The sequence below is a fragment of the Ambystoma mexicanum genome, chromosome 7p (genome assembly GCF_040938575.1).
Source record: "Ambystoma mexicanum isolate Mex_15411 chromosome 7p, UKY_AmexF1_1, whole genome shotgun sequence".
Lineage (NCBI taxonomy): Eukaryota > Metazoa > Chordata > Amphibia > Caudata > Ambystomatidae > Ambystoma > Ambystoma mexicanum.
The window spans coordinates 432,910,748-432,929,318 of NC_090939.1; the positions used below are offsets into that span (position 1 = coordinate 432,910,748).

At 47.3% G+C, this 18,571-nt stretch overlaps 1 protein-coding gene across 2 annotated transcripts in view; it reads left to right on the forward strand.

Annotated features, from left to right (window-relative positions):
* CADM2 (cell adhesion molecule 2) overlaps positions 1-18,571 on the forward strand; it is a 2,048,893-nt gene that overhangs the window by 2,019,101 nt on the left and 11,221 nt on the right. For both annotated transcript variants that reach the window (XM_069636448.1, XM_069636450.1), the window contains one exon: positions 1,599-1,724. In XM_069636448.1, coding sequence (XP_069492549.1) covers positions 1,599-1,724 — 126 coding nt within the window. The remainder of the gene's footprint in view (positions 1-1,598; positions 1,725-18,571) is intronic.

The window sequence follows — 18,571 nt, forward strand, 5'->3', positions numbered from 1 at the left end:
TTATGTATTATGCAGACAATGTTCTGCTGATGCGATCGAATGCCAAGCTCTCTGTTGATGGGTTATGTTCTTATGAATAGTGCTGGCCTCGTTTCTATATGTAAAATGAATTGGGTGAAACATGAACACCCTTCCATTTCAAAGTCTAGTCCAATGAGCGACAAGGATATCCAACATCCTTATTAAATGTCATGTTTGCAAAGGGTTCATATCCCTTGTTACTTTTAGTATCATAAAGGATGGCTGGTTCAACTGGAGTTTTTGACCAAAGCCCCAGGGCAAAGGGGACAACATAAGTAACACAGACAGTACATGTAACAGGGGATCGCATAGCTCCTGATTTACAAAAACGTTTTTCAGAGGGAAAATCTCCTTGAGAATCACTATGGCTTTCATTCCCTAGCAGGAAGGCGGATATGGCCTTTAACTGCATGACAAGCTGAGCTAAGGCAGGCCTCAGCTCGGGCTAAGGGCCGTTAAAGGCCATGTCTGCACGATAGGAAGGGCATCAAAACCATTTGAACCCCGGGGTTCGTCCAAAGTGCGTATGGCTTTCACAATTTTTCATTGGGAGATCAGCTGCACGCAGCCAATCTCCAGATGAAAAATCAACCCCAAAAAAAGATACCTGCCGCCAAATGGAAAAGGGTCTAAGTCCCCTTTCCATATCTATGGTGGTGGTCGGATGGGAGGAGCTCCGGGACTGGAGTGCAATGCTGTGGTCCCACAGCTAAGTGGAGGGTGCGACAGGCAACAAGGAGAGGTTTCCTGTTGCCTCCCTGCAAGGAAGAAAAAGGAAAAAACAAAGCACCACCCGGGGAAGGGATTCGGGTTGCTGGACAGTGTGCCGGGATTGTGTATTCTCGCCTGCTGTTCCAGCCATCTGATTGGCTGAGCGCCCTTCACCGGGTCTGAATGAAAAGTAGCCACACAATTATGACAACTCTATTTCTGTGTGGCACGGGTTTGTTATTTAGTTGTTAGAGAGGAGAGCTTTTCGCAAAAGAAAGATTATGAAATCACTCTTAGACCAGACACTTTGAAAGTCAATTTGATGTAGACATCAACCAATCACAATGCTTTTGCATTCCAACAGCCTACCATAAATCGACAGCCTGTCTGTATTAAAAGCATGCAGACGCAGGCCTTGCCGCCCCATTCATTGCTAGCCTCTTCTCCTTAAAGTATGCGCATTCTCATTCCTTCCCCTTCTTGGGATGTTCAGTACAATTTCAAGAGGTTCTTTTTTTAATGTTCAGGCATACGATGTGCCTCCAAATCTCTGATGACACTGTGCTCCAGTCCTGGTCTCTGTTTTTAATTTAGCTTTACCAAAATCCAATCGATTGCAGGGACCCAAGATAGTGCAATTTCAAGATGCAATTAGTGGAGAAATGAAAGGCCAGGTGTTTGGTATTTGGCGTGCACCTGATGACATGGAGTCACGTGATAACCCTATTTAGGCTGATGGGCAGTATCAGGTGGAGGGACATTCACTCTTTGCAGCGCTCGCAGTTTTCACATTTCAAATAATTTGCCAGAAGTTTGCATTCAATGGGAAACATATTTCATCACCATCTACTTTTCTTTCTCTCTAGATCCAAATACGTTGGCTAGCCAGGTTGGACCTGACCATGCGCTAATAGGAGGCATTGTGGCGGTGGTGGTGTTTGTGACGCTTTGTTCCATTATCCTTCTTGGGCGATACCTGGCAAGACATAAAGGTAAGGTGTATTCCAACAGCACACATTGCTCTTGTTGTGCCCCCTTTGATGTATGCTACATGATAAATTTAAGCTAGACCTTGTTTTGTCAACACCGACCCTCGAGAGCAGACACTGGTGTAAGGCCACACAAATCCACTGTGGCACAGGTGGTGACATTTCCAGGCATAGGAAGTTTACTTTGAAGAAAAAGCAGAACAATATTTACTGTGATTTTTGTCACAACGCAGACTAAAATTTAATTGTTTCTAATGTGCCACTGTTTTGAAAGCAGCTGTAGTGACAACGCAGCAGTCTTTGACATGAAACAGGAAATTGCTGCCAGTATACGGTACGATTAAATAGAACAGACCATTGACTCCTTGCGGCGCTGTGTACAGCCGAATGCCAATTCAATTGTAATCCAACGTGTGAATGTTCAGGGACTACTATACATAGGCCTGGAATAAAATCAAATATCAGTAGCCTTTATTCCCAGATTTTTTACCAGTCGTTTGCTACCCGGAAATATGATGCTTTTTCCAAATGGATTTGTTCAGGAAGCTTGTCTTTGTCTATTTAGGTTGCATTTGAGTTACACGCAATCAACGTAGTATTGTGCAACGATCTAGAGAGCATGCACCGGGGGCACATGTAGAAAAGGAAAATGCACTTTATGATTTGTACTGCAGTTACACACCAGTAGGTGGAAGCATGTCCTGTCCACAGCCAGCCTCCCTCCAACTATCACTCACAGTACACTCATAGACTTCACACACATGACAACATACTCTAGAGTAAGCAAACAGTACAGGATTTATCAGGGATTACAAACTGATCATATCATATTGCTGTACAAAATGGATGCAACTTCATGGTCAGCTACATACTGTTTTCACGTGCATAGTATACGGAAATACATTAGCACCCAAGCAACAGTGCCCTAATTTACACAGCAACTTGTGTGTCTTAAATTTGTGGGTGAAACAAGACAGGGGCATGAATGTCAAGTTTAACAATTTCAGCTTCTCTGCACCAGTAGGTAAGAAAGATATATAGGAACATGTGAACTACCTCCTTTGACTTGCATATCCACCAAGCCACGATGCCCCCCCACTCAGCTCTCTCTTTGCCACTTAAGAGGTATTTAAATCATTTCATTCTGTTCCACTCCTGAAAATGTGTTTCCCCCATGCGCCATTGTCCCACTCAATTCCAGAAGAAGATACTCTCTTTTTCATTTGCATTGCTTTGCTGCTGATCCCCTGACCTAGTGAATCTGGGTTTAATCTTTGGTGTGTTAGCCACCACACACTCACTCTAGTCAGACACACAGTCCGTCATTCTCCTCTCTTTATCAAAGTCTCCTCTGCCATGCTCTGCCTACCTCACTCTTCTTTTCTATACTAACACGGCCACAGAGTGCCCTCATTAGATAATACCTGCATGGTAAGCCTTCCCAGGGACCGAGTCACTGAGTACACTCCATAGTTTGTCAGATTGATGATAGTAAAACACTTTGATATTTCTCTAAATCTCAAAATACTCAAATCAGTATGTGTTCTCCCAGATTGAATATGACACTTATTGACAGTGTGTGTCAAATCGGCTGGTATCACATTACCAAATCTAAAATATTAAAATGTGAAAGACTGTGTTACATACAAAACCCTACAGCCTAGAGTGAACCTTCCTAGATGATCAAAGCTCATGGAGAAGGTGATGGTATCCCATCTCCACGTGCAACCACAATACTGCCATATATTTTAACTTCATGCAGCCAGAGAAGCAACACAGCACTGCAGAGTTTAGGATTATGTCCTTGAAATAGAGCACAAACGTTCGACCTCAATAATGATCTTTTTCTCATGATTAAATGCATTCCCTGTTGGTCTCACTGTTCGCATATCTCTGAACCCCAGTGCTCACCTGTTTTTTTCTTAAAGGGAAGTTCTCTCAGGAATTTTCTTCGCTGAGTGGATCGGGCATGTATTTTTGAGCATATATCGATCAATCCATTTTTTTAAAAAAATTTCCAGTGCTGCTTTCTTTCAGTTTTCTCACATTTACACATGCAAAACTCATGGGTCAGAAATCGCCAACTTTGTGCTAATCTTTTCCGCATGGATCACAAATGAATGCCCAAGTTGTTTCGGACCTGGTCCAAATCCATTCAGTGCTTTGTGCTGTGCGCTTTGGCAAAATTGACCTTGTTTGCCTATAGGAAAATGAATAGGAAGTAGGCCGCAACTTTGGAAAACAAATGTTGTTGTCTTCTTAATAACGTTCTTATTTTTTAACGTATCTTTACACAACTTTGCAGTCTGGGTCCCTAATCACTTCTGACATTTCCATCAAATCTGTTATTGGAGTCTGACTAACCTTAAATATATTCAGTAAAAAACTTTATTAAAGGGACGTTATGTTAAGTTGCACTAATGAAAACCTATGAAATTCAGTGAAAATACTTTGTTAAAGGGACGTTATTGTTACAATTAAAACCCCAAAACCCCCCAGAAATTCTCCAGTTATCGTAAGCTAAGCAACCATAACTCACGCCACTACCGTGAGGTGATAAGACTAGCACCCAGGACATCAAAGATGACATCATAAATGTCATTGATGACATCACTGATGAAATCTCATATGAAACCATTTACTTGCAACCATACCGTCCCTTTAACAAAGTGTGTTCACTGAATTCCATAGGTTTTTATTAGTGCAACTTAACTATAATGTTCCTTTAACAAAGTTTGTTCTGTCAAAATCATAGGTTTTTATGAGTGAAACTCTTTCATGATGGTACATCATTGTATATAAGTTATTAATAATTCCTCTTTTAACATTCCATGACAGGGGTAACCTCTCTGCACTTAACCCAGGGACCTGCTGGACTGGGCACACTTGTTTCCCCTGCCCCCTCCATTACACCTCTGCCTGTAAACTTGCATGACCTGAATTCACTAGGCCTAGTAAGTACTGTATTGCGCCCCCCCCTTTGTCTCCCCTCCATAATCTGGTTGCGCCTGATACACTTCATGCACTTGCACTAGGAGAAATGCTGTCAGGCTTAGTACGCTAGTTACTTTTTTAATAGACAATTTGGAAACCTCAAGGTCTAGAATGACTAATATATTCCCTTGGTCCCTTTAATCCTTGAAGTGCTTTGAAGCACTTGAGTTGTGTATAAGAGCTGTACAAATAAAGAATTACAATTACAATATATGAAAGAATTGTAAACTTACTTTAAGAAACATATTTTTCTCAACGCATACTGATTTGTGTACTTATCAGCAGCACATGTTGAGGATGCAAGTCATGGGTGAATTGCCTAGGGAATGGGCCCCACCAAACCACCCCATTATGCACTGCACCTACCCTGTATCCTAGTTCAGTTTCCAAAATACCCTCTTAATCTGAGCAATGGCCAGTGCTCATGGCTTGCAGCCATGGCCGGTCTCCACAATCCATGGGGCATTGGCTTCGGCCATGCTGCATTCCTCAATACGCAAATCAAGTAGACATTTGTCCTTGATGAGGGACAGGCCCACCGCCAAGACTGCAAAGTTATATCACTATTTCTTATACTTACTTTTTGACACTTTCAAGAAAGTAAAATGCAGGACTGATTTGCAAAAGCATGATTTCAGGTCCTTGCTGATGCTCCTTGCACAGATTTTTTGCAATCCCGTCCAGAACTTCGGGCTGTAACTGCAAGCAAAATCTTTTTTCCAATTTAAATCTAGGGCTTAGGCCATACCGCAGGCCCCATAAGTAAATCAGATCAGACATTTGTCCTTGCCAAGGGCCAGGCCCACAGTCCACGCACCAAAGTTATATCACAATTTTTTGTACTTTTATTTTGACACTTAGAAAAAATAAAACACAAGACTGATTTGCAAAAGCATGCTTTCTTGTCTTTGCTGATGCTCCTCACACAGGTTTGTTGTAATCCAGACCAGCACTTCAGGCGTAGCCGCAAGCAGAATTGTTTTCCCATTCAAACCTAGCACTTCGGCCGGGCCGCATGCTCCAATCTAAGCTGGTCACTGCCCATGGTCACATACTATACCTCAGTCCCCAAAGATATATCAATATTTTTGTACCTACATTATAACACTATTCAAAAAATGAAACACGGACACATTTGCAAAACCATGCTTTCAGGTCCTTGGCAATGCTTCTTGCACGAGTTTGCTGCACATCCGTTTGTGTTTTATTTTTTGGAAAGTGTTGAAATGCACATACAAAAAATAGTTATATAACTTAGCCCCCACTTGACAAAATCCATTCAGACTTTGCACAAACATTCAAGGTTGGGCTTAAAATCTTTCTGAAAACCTTTGTGCACATTAGCCAAACAGAAACAAGTTATAAACCATCATAAAATGTTGAGACTCCTCTAATCTTGCACCCTCTTGACAAAATCCCACCAAACTCTTCACAAACAGTCATATCTGGGACTAGAATCTTTTTGCAAACGTCTGTCGAGATGTGTCAAATGGCACCAAATATATAAGCCTTTCAAATATTTTGAGACCCCCTCTAAATTTGCCCCTTCTTCGTCAAACAGCACCATACCTTGGAGAACCATTCAGGGTCAGGTCTAAACTGACATTGCAAGATTTCATGCAGTTTCATTGAGTGGCGCCAAAGTCATCCAAAAACTGCTTTTCACCATCCCTGTAATGCAGAAATATGCTTGGATGTCCCTGAACATCTGAAATATTTGCGGACTTTGTAGAGGAAAAAAACACTTTTGGGGCTTTTTATGGCCATATCTCATCCCACCCTCATCTCATAGATTGTTTGATTTGCTTGACAACTGCAATGTTGTGTTTTTAATAGTTTTGATGCACCTTATTGACCAATCAGGACGTCATGCCGGACCCTGATTGTTCCGGAGGTGCCAACAGCTCCCAAATCAGGAAATAAGTCTGCAAACCTTACCCAGATATCACTATTCTTTTTTCACCTACTATTTGACAATTAATTTTTAAAACTACAGGACAGATTTACACCAAATGTACAAAAGAACGATTTCGGGACCAAGCCACCGCTCCTAGCACAAATTTGGTAAACATTTGTTCAGAGATGTGGGCTGTAGGCGTGAGCAAAAACATTTTTTCCATTGCGTCTATGAGGATTTCCACAAATTCTGGGACTCCCCCGTTGCGCCCCAGGGACAAAACCGCACCAAATTTCACAAAATCATTTTGAGGGGGCCTTACACTTTTTTTGCAACCTTTGGTGAGGATTTGTCTAGGCAGGGAAGGGGGGCAGAGTTATAAGGCGCCTAAAAAGGGCTCTTTCTATGAGTTGAGCAACTATTCCATAACCTCAGGGCCGAAACCCCAAGCCCTGTAATATATCTGTAGAGACAAGGAAGTACTGATTAATAAGGACAGAAACAGAGGGATGGATGCAGCGACGTATCCAATGCATGGATATTGATGGAGAAAAAGAGGTGGATGGATAAACAGAGATGCGCACATATGAATTGAGAACACTAAAAATGTAAAACATTAAGCTTTTTTGCCATAGACATATTGAAGAATTGAGGAACAGTCAGTCTGTACCAATTAAATATCTCCAAGCCTTTGTAATGCCTCTGAGAAGTAATCTGTTTCATATTATACAATAAAGTGCCGGTTTGTTGCATGATAAAATACATTTATTGTCAGACTATTTGCTCTGCGTTGTGGGAGGACAGACCATGTTGCACAATTACTATCAACCACACAACAAATTATTATCTTCCTGTCAGTCCATGTCCTGTCTTCAATATAAATCCTAATGTGATGAGGGTGTTTTCTTATCATGTTGATTACAGATGGTATGAAGGTTAGGGAGGTAGGATCTTCCATTTTATGCCACTGCCAAATCCCAATCTTCAATGATATTGTAATAGCCCTGACTGGGCTCACCTTATCTCTCCATGTTATGATAAGCACTTTTCTCATCTAATCTTATTAGATTTATCAGTAGCTTACAACATGGTTGACCACTCTATTCTTTCGTCTACACTGTATGTTATGGTTCAGTTCACAAATAGTTCCTTTCCCATCTTTCTGACTACTCGTATTCTGTATACTGGGTTAGGCCCTCTTCTTTTGTATGCCCCTTAAAGTATGGTGTTCCACAAGTATCAGTGCTTGGTGCTCTTCTTTTCTTAGTCACATTATTCCTTTGTTGGCTATCAGTTCTTCAACCCATCCCTCTTATTGTTTCTATGTGGATAACACACACATTTTCATTTCTCTTTCATCTTTTTTTGGAAGCTCTTCATTCTTCACCCTTCACTCTCTGTCTGGCTTTTAGCCATCCAAGCTTGGATGACATTTAATTGTCTTCACTAAAATTCTTTCATTTATATATTTTCTTTCCCCCTTCTCAGTTACCTTTCTCTAATACAGCCGGCAATCTGGGCATGATGTTTGAATCTTCCTTCTCTATTGCTCTCATTTCTGACATGTCACATGTTCATGCTGTTTCCACTTCTTTAACACCCTTAAGGCCCTGTCACTTCTAACCTTCGAAGCCACCAAACTTCTTGTCTGTAGCATGATATTTTTCTTTCTTGATTATTGCTCCTGTCCTTTTCTCATGTTATATGCTCATCACCTTGTCTCTTCCACTCGCTTTATAATTCTTCCATATGTCTTGTTTGCCATCTCTCTACTTCCAATTCTACAGCCATGGCTTTCATTCTGTCCACTTTTTTATCATTTGAATCCTCCTTCACTTTAATTTTCTATGCATTGTTTTTAAATCTTCACATGATTTTCCCCTCGCAATCGTTCGTCTCTCATTCATTGGTGTCAGCCTTTACCGTCCCTTCACTCACAGTCACAATTTCTGTTATCTTTTCCACTTCCCCCTTGTGACCAGTCACGTGTTTGTTATGTTTCTCTCTTAGAACCTACATTTTAGAACTCCCTTCCAATTCCATATAATCGCTTACCTCTTTCCAATCCTTCTGTTTACTCTGCCTACCAGGGGCCATTAATGTTTTGTTTTGTCATCTCTATTAAATTTGTACTGTTTGTATAATTATGTGCAGCGGAATGGTGCCCGTTCAGAAGAGTATACTTGGTCAATTCAGTTGCCTGTAAACAAAGAAAGATACGCCCCCTTTACGAGAGAAACAATATGAGCAAAACCCTTTCAAAACGTTGAGAAAGTTGTCGGTAGTTAATCAATGTTGATGCCATTGCTGCAGTCAGCTTAACATGTGGGAGTTCCTGTAAAGCGCACTCTCCATAGAATGCACCACACACGTATAAAACGTCCTAATGCACAGCCCAATAAGGAAACCACGCCATACCTTTCTGTCATAACACAACAGTAGCCACCATGTTGTGAATGTATCCATGCATACCTATAGTGCTCTATTTTACTGCATATGCTTAACTACGGGGGTTTCAGGTGGCCTGTAATTCAGCAGGAGAAGCATGATAATCAGGCCACATTTTACTAGTAGCAACCATTTTAGCACTCAGCATATTACTTAGGTCAATGCCACTATCAGTATTCTGGAAAATGCTTTCAGATGTATAAGTGATACTCTAGATAGTGTACATATGAATGCTCCTTTTGCACTTTTAGGTGTGCATGAGAAAGTAAACACCAGAGTACAAGTTGCAAATTCACTTTGCTACTCCAACTATAGTTGCCCCAGCCAAGAACTGGTAAAAATTGCAAAATGCCTCCAGAGCATTTTTTCCCCTTGGACACACTGTGAGAGGTAGAGAAAGTGGACATCTCTGTTGCCCATCTTCTCACCGCCATTACCACGTAATGCACTGTGTGCAGTAGCGGTATGATTCATTACTGTGCATGATTGATTTCCATCTATCCTTAAAATGAGGATAGGAATATTAAAGAAATGTGCTTTTTGGTTGCCTTTTTTAAACACAGATGGATTGACTGAAATAGCACTGGCTGCATTCCTCTGACTACACACCCATTAACCAATGTCCATCTTCCTCGTCTCTGTTCTAACATCAAGAAGGCCATTAGCCTTCACCCAGCCATTTCAAACTTCCATCCCATGTATTTGTTCCCACCCCCCCTCTACCTCCCATTAGGAGGCCGTACGCCATACATCGTCCTGACATAACAGACATAACAACCAGCCAAGTTGATGACCACAGTGTAGGAGTGGGAGGCCGGGAACCTGTACTGGGACGAGGAAGTGTAAGATTCCCAGTAATTAATCGCAGCCTTACTGTTTTTATGGCTCAATTACTGTGTTTGGGCAGACTTTCAGGATTACCCCAAGCAGTAGGTAATTCACAAAGGAAATCTGCCTAAACTGTATTTACATCTTGAGAACTAGATGTTAAACATACAGGAAGTGAATAATCCATGTCACATGAGTGCATCATTTGAGAGATATAATAAACCAATTGCTTTCAGCCTTTAATTTGCAAGTTCTCCTGCATGGGGTCTGGCATGGATCCACATGCTCATGAATATTCCCCGTCGTCAGGCGAATATTCCCCGTCATCAGGCTGGGAATCCTCAGTTTCGTTTCTGATCTGTCTTTCTTAGTAGTAACCAATCACTGGTCTCTGGGTCATACTGCCCCCAGCCAATGACTGCCCTCTCCCTAAGCCCCGCCCCTGGCAGCCATCCTCAGATTTTTACTGCACGTTCAAGTGTTGGGAGTCCTCGTGCTATAGCTCTCGAGCTCGTTTGCGGTTTTTTTCAAGAGATTTATCTCATTTTTTTCAGTCAATTTAGCCTCAAGCTCCACCGTTTCTACTTCGGATCAACAGGGATCCGTTTTGGAATTTTCTACGCCTCTCAAGGGCGAAGTTTTCGTCGAGTTACGCTTCTCGGAGGATTCCAGAAGTTTCTGAGGCCTACCTCGTGGACATGGCCCAGGAAAAAGGAAGCTCGACACCCGGATCCAAGCTGTTTAGGAACTGCTCTGGATGCGGATTACAGAATGTGTTCAAGGAGGACGAGTATTTGAGATGCCTCTACTGCCTTCACGGAGACAAAACGCACGTGGAGAAGGATTGTGCGTTTGCATGAACATGATGGATCGGACTATGAGGGATCGTCGGACCCGTCTCGCCAGCTGGCTGGAAGGAAAGAGCCCAGCAAGTAAGAAGCGGTCTTCTAAGTCCTGTGAGGGTGCTCCGGCGACGGGGGCCCGACAGAAGGCAAAGCACCGCGAGTCTGCGGGCACCGGGAGCACCAAACGGTTGGGCTCCTCAGCTGCCAGGCACGGCGCACCTTCACCGGCTCCATCAACCAAGAGCCAACGCTCTGGCTCGGGGAAGAGAAAGTCTGAGAACCTGGCTAAGCTTCTGGAGAGGCCCCGGTCGATCTCAAAGGAAACAGCCGAGGGGGAGCGAGGTGGTGAGGAAGCCCTCCAAACAAGAGGAGGAGAGTTCATCCACTCCCGCCCTTCCAGCCCTCATGGCGTTCTCAGCCGTTGTCTCCTTCTCCTTCCCCTATCCCTGGGGATGACACGGGAACAGATACGGCCACGATGGGGACAGATGACGACAGTGGTGACGACGGGACAGACCTCCCACCACCACCTCCTCGGGCCTCCCCGCCTGATGAAATTGGCTCCTTCCACGCCATGATTGCCAGGGCATCGAAGCTTTTCCAGCTCTGCCCCGAAGAACAAAAGAAGGAAGGATTCCTCTGCCAACAGCAAGAGGCCAAAAGGAAACGGTCCTCGCGGTCCCATTGCTGGATGACATCTGGGACGAGGGACTTGTTCTTCTGAAGAACCCATCCACGACACCTGCCAAGAGGGACCGGTACGAGAAGCAGTACCAGGTCCCCGAGGCTGCCCCCTTGTGCCTTAGGGCACAACCGACCCCGGATTCGGTCGTCTCGGCAGCAGCCAAGAAGAAAGCAGTGGGGGCGTCGGCCTCAACTTCTACTTCCACACCGGAGGGCGAGGGAAAGAAACTGGACTTGTCGGCGGCGATGAGGATTAAAGCGGCCAACGCCCTAGCTATTGTGGCCCGCTACGACAGGGAGTTGTGGTACAAGATCGCCCGCCTGTTGGACTTCCTACCAGACGACAAGAGGGCAGAGGCCCTGGCGATCCTACAGTAGGGTGAAGTGGCGTCGGACCACGCCATAAGGCTAGCCACTGAAATTGCCGACACCGGTTTCCGCCAGTTGGGCAATGGCGTTTGCCTTCGACGGCTGGGGTGGCTCAAGGCGACAGATTTCCACCAAGACGTGCAAGCCAAGGTTTTGGACATGCCCTTCGACGGGAACAATCTGTTTGGGAAGACAGTGGATGAGTAACTGCAGGCCATCAAGACCGACAAGGAGACGGCTCGGGTCTTGGGAGTTCTGCAGCAATGACAGCCACCCTTTTGGAACTCCGGAGGCAAGCAAGGTGCCTCCAAAGGATTCAGCGGCGGCTCCTCGGCTTACCATCAGGCGGCCCGCTCCACGGCTCCTCGACTTACCATCAGGGGGCCCGCTCCTCATCGCAGGAAGCCTACAAGGGATGAGGCAAGTCAGGTGGATCTCGCCGTCATCGCTGGGGAGGCCAAGGTGGCAAGGCTGCTGCCAAGCAAGATTGAACCAGCCATTGTGTCGGGCCCCCACCGGAGCACCCCAGCTGGAGGCCGGCTGACGAAGTTCATCTTTGCATGGGAGTCCATCTCCACCGACCGTTGGGTGCCCGATGCCCTGGCCCACGGGCACACTCTCGAATTTCTAAAGAAGTGCCCCTGCATTCCTCCCGTGGCCAGGATGGAAAACCACGTCCCTCAACTGCTGTTAGAGGTAAGGGCAATTCTCAAGAAAGGAGCCATCAAGCTCGTCCTAAGGAGCCTCCGGGGCTCGGGTGTATATTCAAGATACTTCCTCGTCAGAAAGAAGACAGGAGGATGGCGTCCCATCCTGGACCTGCTTCGACTAAACAAATACATCAAGGCACAGAAGTTCTAGATGGTCACCCTCCAGCACGTGCTGGGCCAGCTGGAGGAAGGTGACTTCCTATCGTCGTTGGATTTGGAGGATGCGTAATTTCACATCCCCATTCGTAAAGGACACCAAAAATTTCTCAGGTTCGTAGTCCAAGAACAGCACTACCAGTTCAAGGCCCTCCCTTTCGGATTGAAGTCGGAGCCCAGGGTATTCACCAAGTGCCTAGCACCGGTGGTGGCGCGGCTGCACCTGCAGGGGATCCACGTCTACCCCTACCTGGACGATTGGCTCATCCGAGCAAGGACAAGGGAACTCGCCGTCGAACACACTGCGAAGACCGTCCGGCTGCTCACGGACCTGCGATTCTCCATCAACTTCCCCAAATCCCTCCTGGTCCCATCGCAGGACGCACTGTTTCTGGGAACCAAGCTCGACACAGTAGCGCGATTGGCCTCGCCGTCGGAGGAAAGGACGAAGGCCATCCTGGGCAAGGTGCAGCATCTACTGGCCATGGACGAGGCCAGGGTGAGCTCCATCAAGTTCCTTCTCGGAATGATGTCCTCATGCATCTATCTGGTGCGCCTGTGAAGGATTCAGATGCGTCCCCTACAGGAGTTCCTCGATGCCCGTTGGATGCAAGCGGCAGGCAGCTTTGAGGACAGTATCTCACTCAACGAGCTTTTCCGCCAAGCAATCCGGTGGTGGGGCACCCGTGCGCATCTCGCGCCGGGCACAGACTTTCAGACCATAGCACACCAGGTGACGGTGAAGACAGATGCCTCCCTGGAGGGGTGGGGAGCGCACACCAGAGATCTTCACGCAAGAGGCCTTTGGCTACCGGAGGAGAGGCCACTCCACATCGACATACTGGAGCTCCGAGCAGTGTTCTGGGCCCTTAGGTCGTTCCTCCCGTCCCTCAAGGACAAGGTGGTGAGGATCTTCACCGACAACACCACCACGATGTTCTACATCCGGAAGCAGGGAGGAACCAGATCCCCAGCCCTATCCAAGGAAGCCCAGGATCTGTGGCATTGGGCCATTGCCCAGGGGATGTTTCTGGTGCCCTTTCATCTAGCAGGGATAAAAAAACACCATCGCTGACTCACTCAGCAGGGAGCTGCGCTCGTGCCACGAGTGGGAACTACGCCAGGATCAAGTGGATCTACACTTCCAGCGATGGGGCAAACCCCAGATCGACCTGTTTGCGACAGCGATGAACTCCAAGTGCCAGAGGTTCGCCAGCAGGTTTCCCCAGCCGAGGAGCATGGGCGATGCTTTCTCGTTCCCCTGGGACGGCCTGTTCCTGTATGCATTCCCTCCATTGCCGTTGCTGCTCCAACTAGTCAACCAACTCAAGAGGTCCCGGTGCAGGATGATCCTTGTCGCATCGGCGTGGCCGAGACAGATCTGGTTCCCAGACCTTCTGGACTTGTCAGCGTCCCCACGAGTCAAACTGTCGATGGATGTAGATCTTTTCTCCAGAGAGGGAGGCGCCATCCTTCATCATGACCCGGAGTCGTTGAACATGCAGGCCTGGCTCCTGCAGCACTAGAGTTTGGAGGGTATGATATCCCGGTGGAGATTCTTGCAAAGGCCAGGGCGTCCTCAACTCTCAAGTGCTATGGACACAAGTGGAAGAGGTTCTCTGTCTGGTGCCGTGCACAGAAGATTAACCCTCTATGGATTACGGCCCCTCAGGTGCTACCGTACCTACTGTCGCTGGCCAAGGCGGGACTAGCACATGCTTCCATCAAGATACACCTGGCAGCGATTTCCCGATACACCAGAACTACAGGAAGGCCATCCCTGTGGTCTCATCACCTGGTGAAGGCATTTATGAAAGGACTGTTCCGTTCATTCCCGCTGGTGAAGGCTCCACCCCGGCGTGGTAGCTCAACGTGGTGCTGACCAGGCTCATGGGGCTGCCATTTCAGCTTCTGCATTCGGCACGGTTAAAGTTCCTGTCGTGGAAGACAGCATTTCATGTGGCCATCACCTCTGCACGACAAGTGGGAGAGATCCAGGCCCTATCCTGCAAGCCTCCATACTTGACTTTTCACGAGACGAGGGTGGTGCTGAGGACGCACCCCTCCTTTATGCCCAAGGGGCCGTCGGGCTTCCATCTCAACGAGCCCTTGGTGTTACCAGTTTTCTTCCCATCGCCTTCGTCGCCGGCCGAGAGGACTTTGCACTCGCTGGATGTAGCTAGAGCGCTGAAGTTCTATGTGGACCGCACAAAGAGTTTTTCAGAAGACGTACAGCTGTTTGTGAACTTTGGACCTGTGAAACAAGGGAAGGCCCTTTCGAAGGCTTCCATTTCCAGGTGGCTCTCCTGCTGCATCATGCACTGTCACCGGTTGGAAAACCGACCATTGCCCGGCCGTTCGAGAGCCCATTCGACCAGAGCGATCGCTGCTACCACGGCGTTCTTGTCTGGTGTGCCCCTGCTGGACATCTGCAGGGCTGCTACGTTGAGGTCGACGCACACCTTCACGCGATTCTACTGCCTCGACCGGGATTCCTGGGACAAGTCCAGAGTCAGCCAAGCAGTGCTGCGCAACCTGTTCGCCTGAAGGTGGGCCTGGTGAAGAGTTGCTTAATGTTGAGTTTATGTGATACTTAATATTGAGCCTTTGCCACCTCCCGTGATTGTGCATGTGTGTACTGCTATCTATTCTTATATTCATGAGCATGTGAATCCATGCCAGACCCCATGCTGGAGAAGGAACAAGTTACTTACCTGGAACTGTTGTTCTCCAGCATGGGTCTGGCATGGATTCGCATGCGAACCCTCCCTCCTACCCCTCTGCGGCTCTTCACTTGGTCATACTGCCACTTTACATGCTACCAAATCTGAGGATGGCTGCCAGGGGTGGGGCTTAGGGAGAGGGAAATCATTGGCTGGGGGCAGTATGACCCAGAGACCAGTGATTGGTTACTACTAAGAAAGACAGATCAGAAACGAAACTGATACTGTTTTTTTCTTTACCGAGGATTCCCAGCCTGACGACAGGGAATATTCGCCTGACGACGGGGAATATTCATGAGCATGTGAAACCATGCCAGACCCATGCTGGAGAACAACAGTTACAGGTAAGTAACTTGTTCCTTCACTCTCCCACATGTATACATATGTTTCCATTGGGCTATTTTGCAAAAAACATATAATTTCAATGAATGTTTGTACCAGAAGAAAGTTTGTCGTACAGATCCCATTCCATATTAGCACTAGAACAAACATTGCCTAGCTGCAAAAAATGCTTTGAAAATAGATGTGTTTGCCCAAAGGGAAAATGTGCCCTGCTGCTAATGCCATGCACAATTTCACTTGTAATCGTGCAAAGGTTTTCTAATATTGCTCAAATGTTTTTTTATTTATTTATTTATTTATTAATAAGCGGTCAAAGTTTGGACTAGTGCTAATACCATGCAAAATTGCACTTACACCAGAGCACAGTTTCTGTAATTGGGTCTCTTATATTGATTTTAGGGGACAGTTACACAATTATGCCTGCATTCACGCCATAGTGTTGCACATCATAGTCAGTCAGTCAAACACCTTTATTCGGCTAAAAAAAGACCATCAAAGTACATCCTGCAAAAACAATTCAAGAAATAAAAATACAAATCAGAAACAGAGTTACAGGGAAACAACATTAAGGAAAAACACAGGGCCGTTCGAACATGCCACCCCCTCCAAAAGAGACCCTAAACAGTTCTTTGAGACAATGGTCTAAACCCACCATCCCCTTACTTCAACCAGTTCCCAAGGCACCTCTGGCCCAGCGTGGTCAGATTTGCCCTTGAGAGGGGGCTGTTGTTAGAAAAAAAACAGTGTTTGCTCTGGCGGATCTGGGAGGGGCAGCAGGGTTTAGAAAAGGGCGCATGCTGATTGAAATCCCCCTCATAGCTAGTTGGCCTGCCCGCCCCCAACCTTCCAAAACCCGGTTAGCTGTACTATGGTCCCAAAAAGAAAGTTTAATGCTATCCAAGGTGTTCTTGCCCATACTTGGAATTCTGCAACAGCCCACCAAAGCTTCTCTACGTACAAACGCGCAACCTCCAGAAGTGTTCAGACAAAATAGACATTTGTTAAGTAGGGCGTCCTTTGGTTTGGACTTGTTTACTGCCAGGTGGGGAACCCCCTGTAGGAAGACAATAGGGCGTTTGAGCTTTCCTTGTTCAGAGGGTTTGTGCTGGCCCCCAGGCTTCCACAAGCCCTGGTCTTTGGGCTCAATACACACAGAGCCCAAGATAGCAGAGGACTGAGCCACCGATGGCAAAGACATTAAACTAAAATTGGAGACCCAGCTACTCTCCCTGGTAATTACATGGGGAACACAGCGCCCGTTGTTGGAGAGCGATTCCCCTAGTGCCAGGTTAAGGGGGACAGCAGTCCCTTTGAATGTGGACAGGACTGGGGGGACCTGAACAAGTAAACTTTCCAAGGGACTTTCCAGGGATAGGATCTTATGCCCCACGGCAGCTGAAGCGGTCACCATGGGCTCCTCCTGGACAATTCCACCACCCTTCAGTTGGGCCTCTAGTACAGATAGTAAGAGATCCTTGATGATGGCCAGTTCTGCCAGAACTTGGTTACACCCACACCCCCTATGTAACAGAGCCTCCTCTGGGAGTCGGGCAATGGACATGTTACACTCATGGTTACTGGCGACAGTTGGTTGCTTGATGGTCTCGACCATCCGGGGTGGGGTGAAACGGGGGGACGGACTAGCCCCAGAGCTTGTAGATGAGAGAACATCACTCCATGAACTGTTATGGGAGCTGGAGGAGAGTTTGCCCTTTTGGACAAGTTGTTCCAGTCTGTCCCGTACAGCCAGGAGGGATGATGCAAGTGCTGAGGGGGTTCCATGGAAGAGGGGTTCGATGGTTGTGGCTGTGGTCAGGACTGGAGCCGTGCTTTGGGACAGGAAAAGACTTAATTCCGGCTTGCCACCAGCATCTGCGCTGGGATCCGGAAACAGCTTGAACAGTCCACCCTGATTACTATGCACGGTGTCTTGGCTCCCCAGGTGCTGCTGGACCGTTACTGGAGGTGGATTAGGTGTCACTGCTAGGGTGCCAGACATAGACAGGGACTGATTAACAATGGGTTTAGTGGCCACCCCCCCCCCTGTGGTCGCTGTCTCCTCAATACCACAGTCTTACGCTGGTATTTCTGCAGGGGGGGGTCATGGTCAGTGAGTTGGGGGCAGAAAAGGAGTGTGGGAAACAGGGATAAGGGGTCAGTAGTCGGCTGCGCCATAGCCGATTCTTGTGGGGTTTCAGTGTCCAATGTCCAGATACTTATGTCCACACACCTCTATCGTAGTCCGCCTCCCAAGCTCACCTCTGAGTTCAAAGTCCAGTCCCAGTGCCAGTCCCCCAAATCTTGCTCCTAGGTCCTTGGACTCCGGCTGGACTCCAGCAGCGCCGAACACCAAGCGGCACCAAACACCGCGCCCTTGCTCCGCCACGGGCTTCATCGCTGTGGGCTGGGAAGGCGCAGATAAGCCCAGGGGGGCGGAGCCAAAGAACCAGGAAGTCCCGGAGTCCCACCAAGCGGCGTCAAACACAGCGCCCTTGCCCCACTGCGGGCTTCACCGCTGCGGGGCTGGGAAGGCGCAGATAAGCCCAGGGGGGCGGAGCCAAAGAACCAGGAAGTCTCGGAGTCCCACCAAGCGGCGCCAAACACCGCGCCCTTGCCCCGCCGCGGGCTTCACTGCTGCGGGGCTGGGAAGGCGCAGATAAGCCCAGGGGGGCGGAGCCAAAGAACCAGGAAGTCCCGGAGTCCCACCAAGCGGCGACAAACACCGCACCCTTGCCCCGCCCACAGGGGAACAGATTGCACATATATGCAAATGTGCCAGCTCCCGACTGTGCATTTTACTTGCAAAATAAGTCCCAGGTCCTGATTTGGAACGTGTTTTTAATGGGAGTCTCTC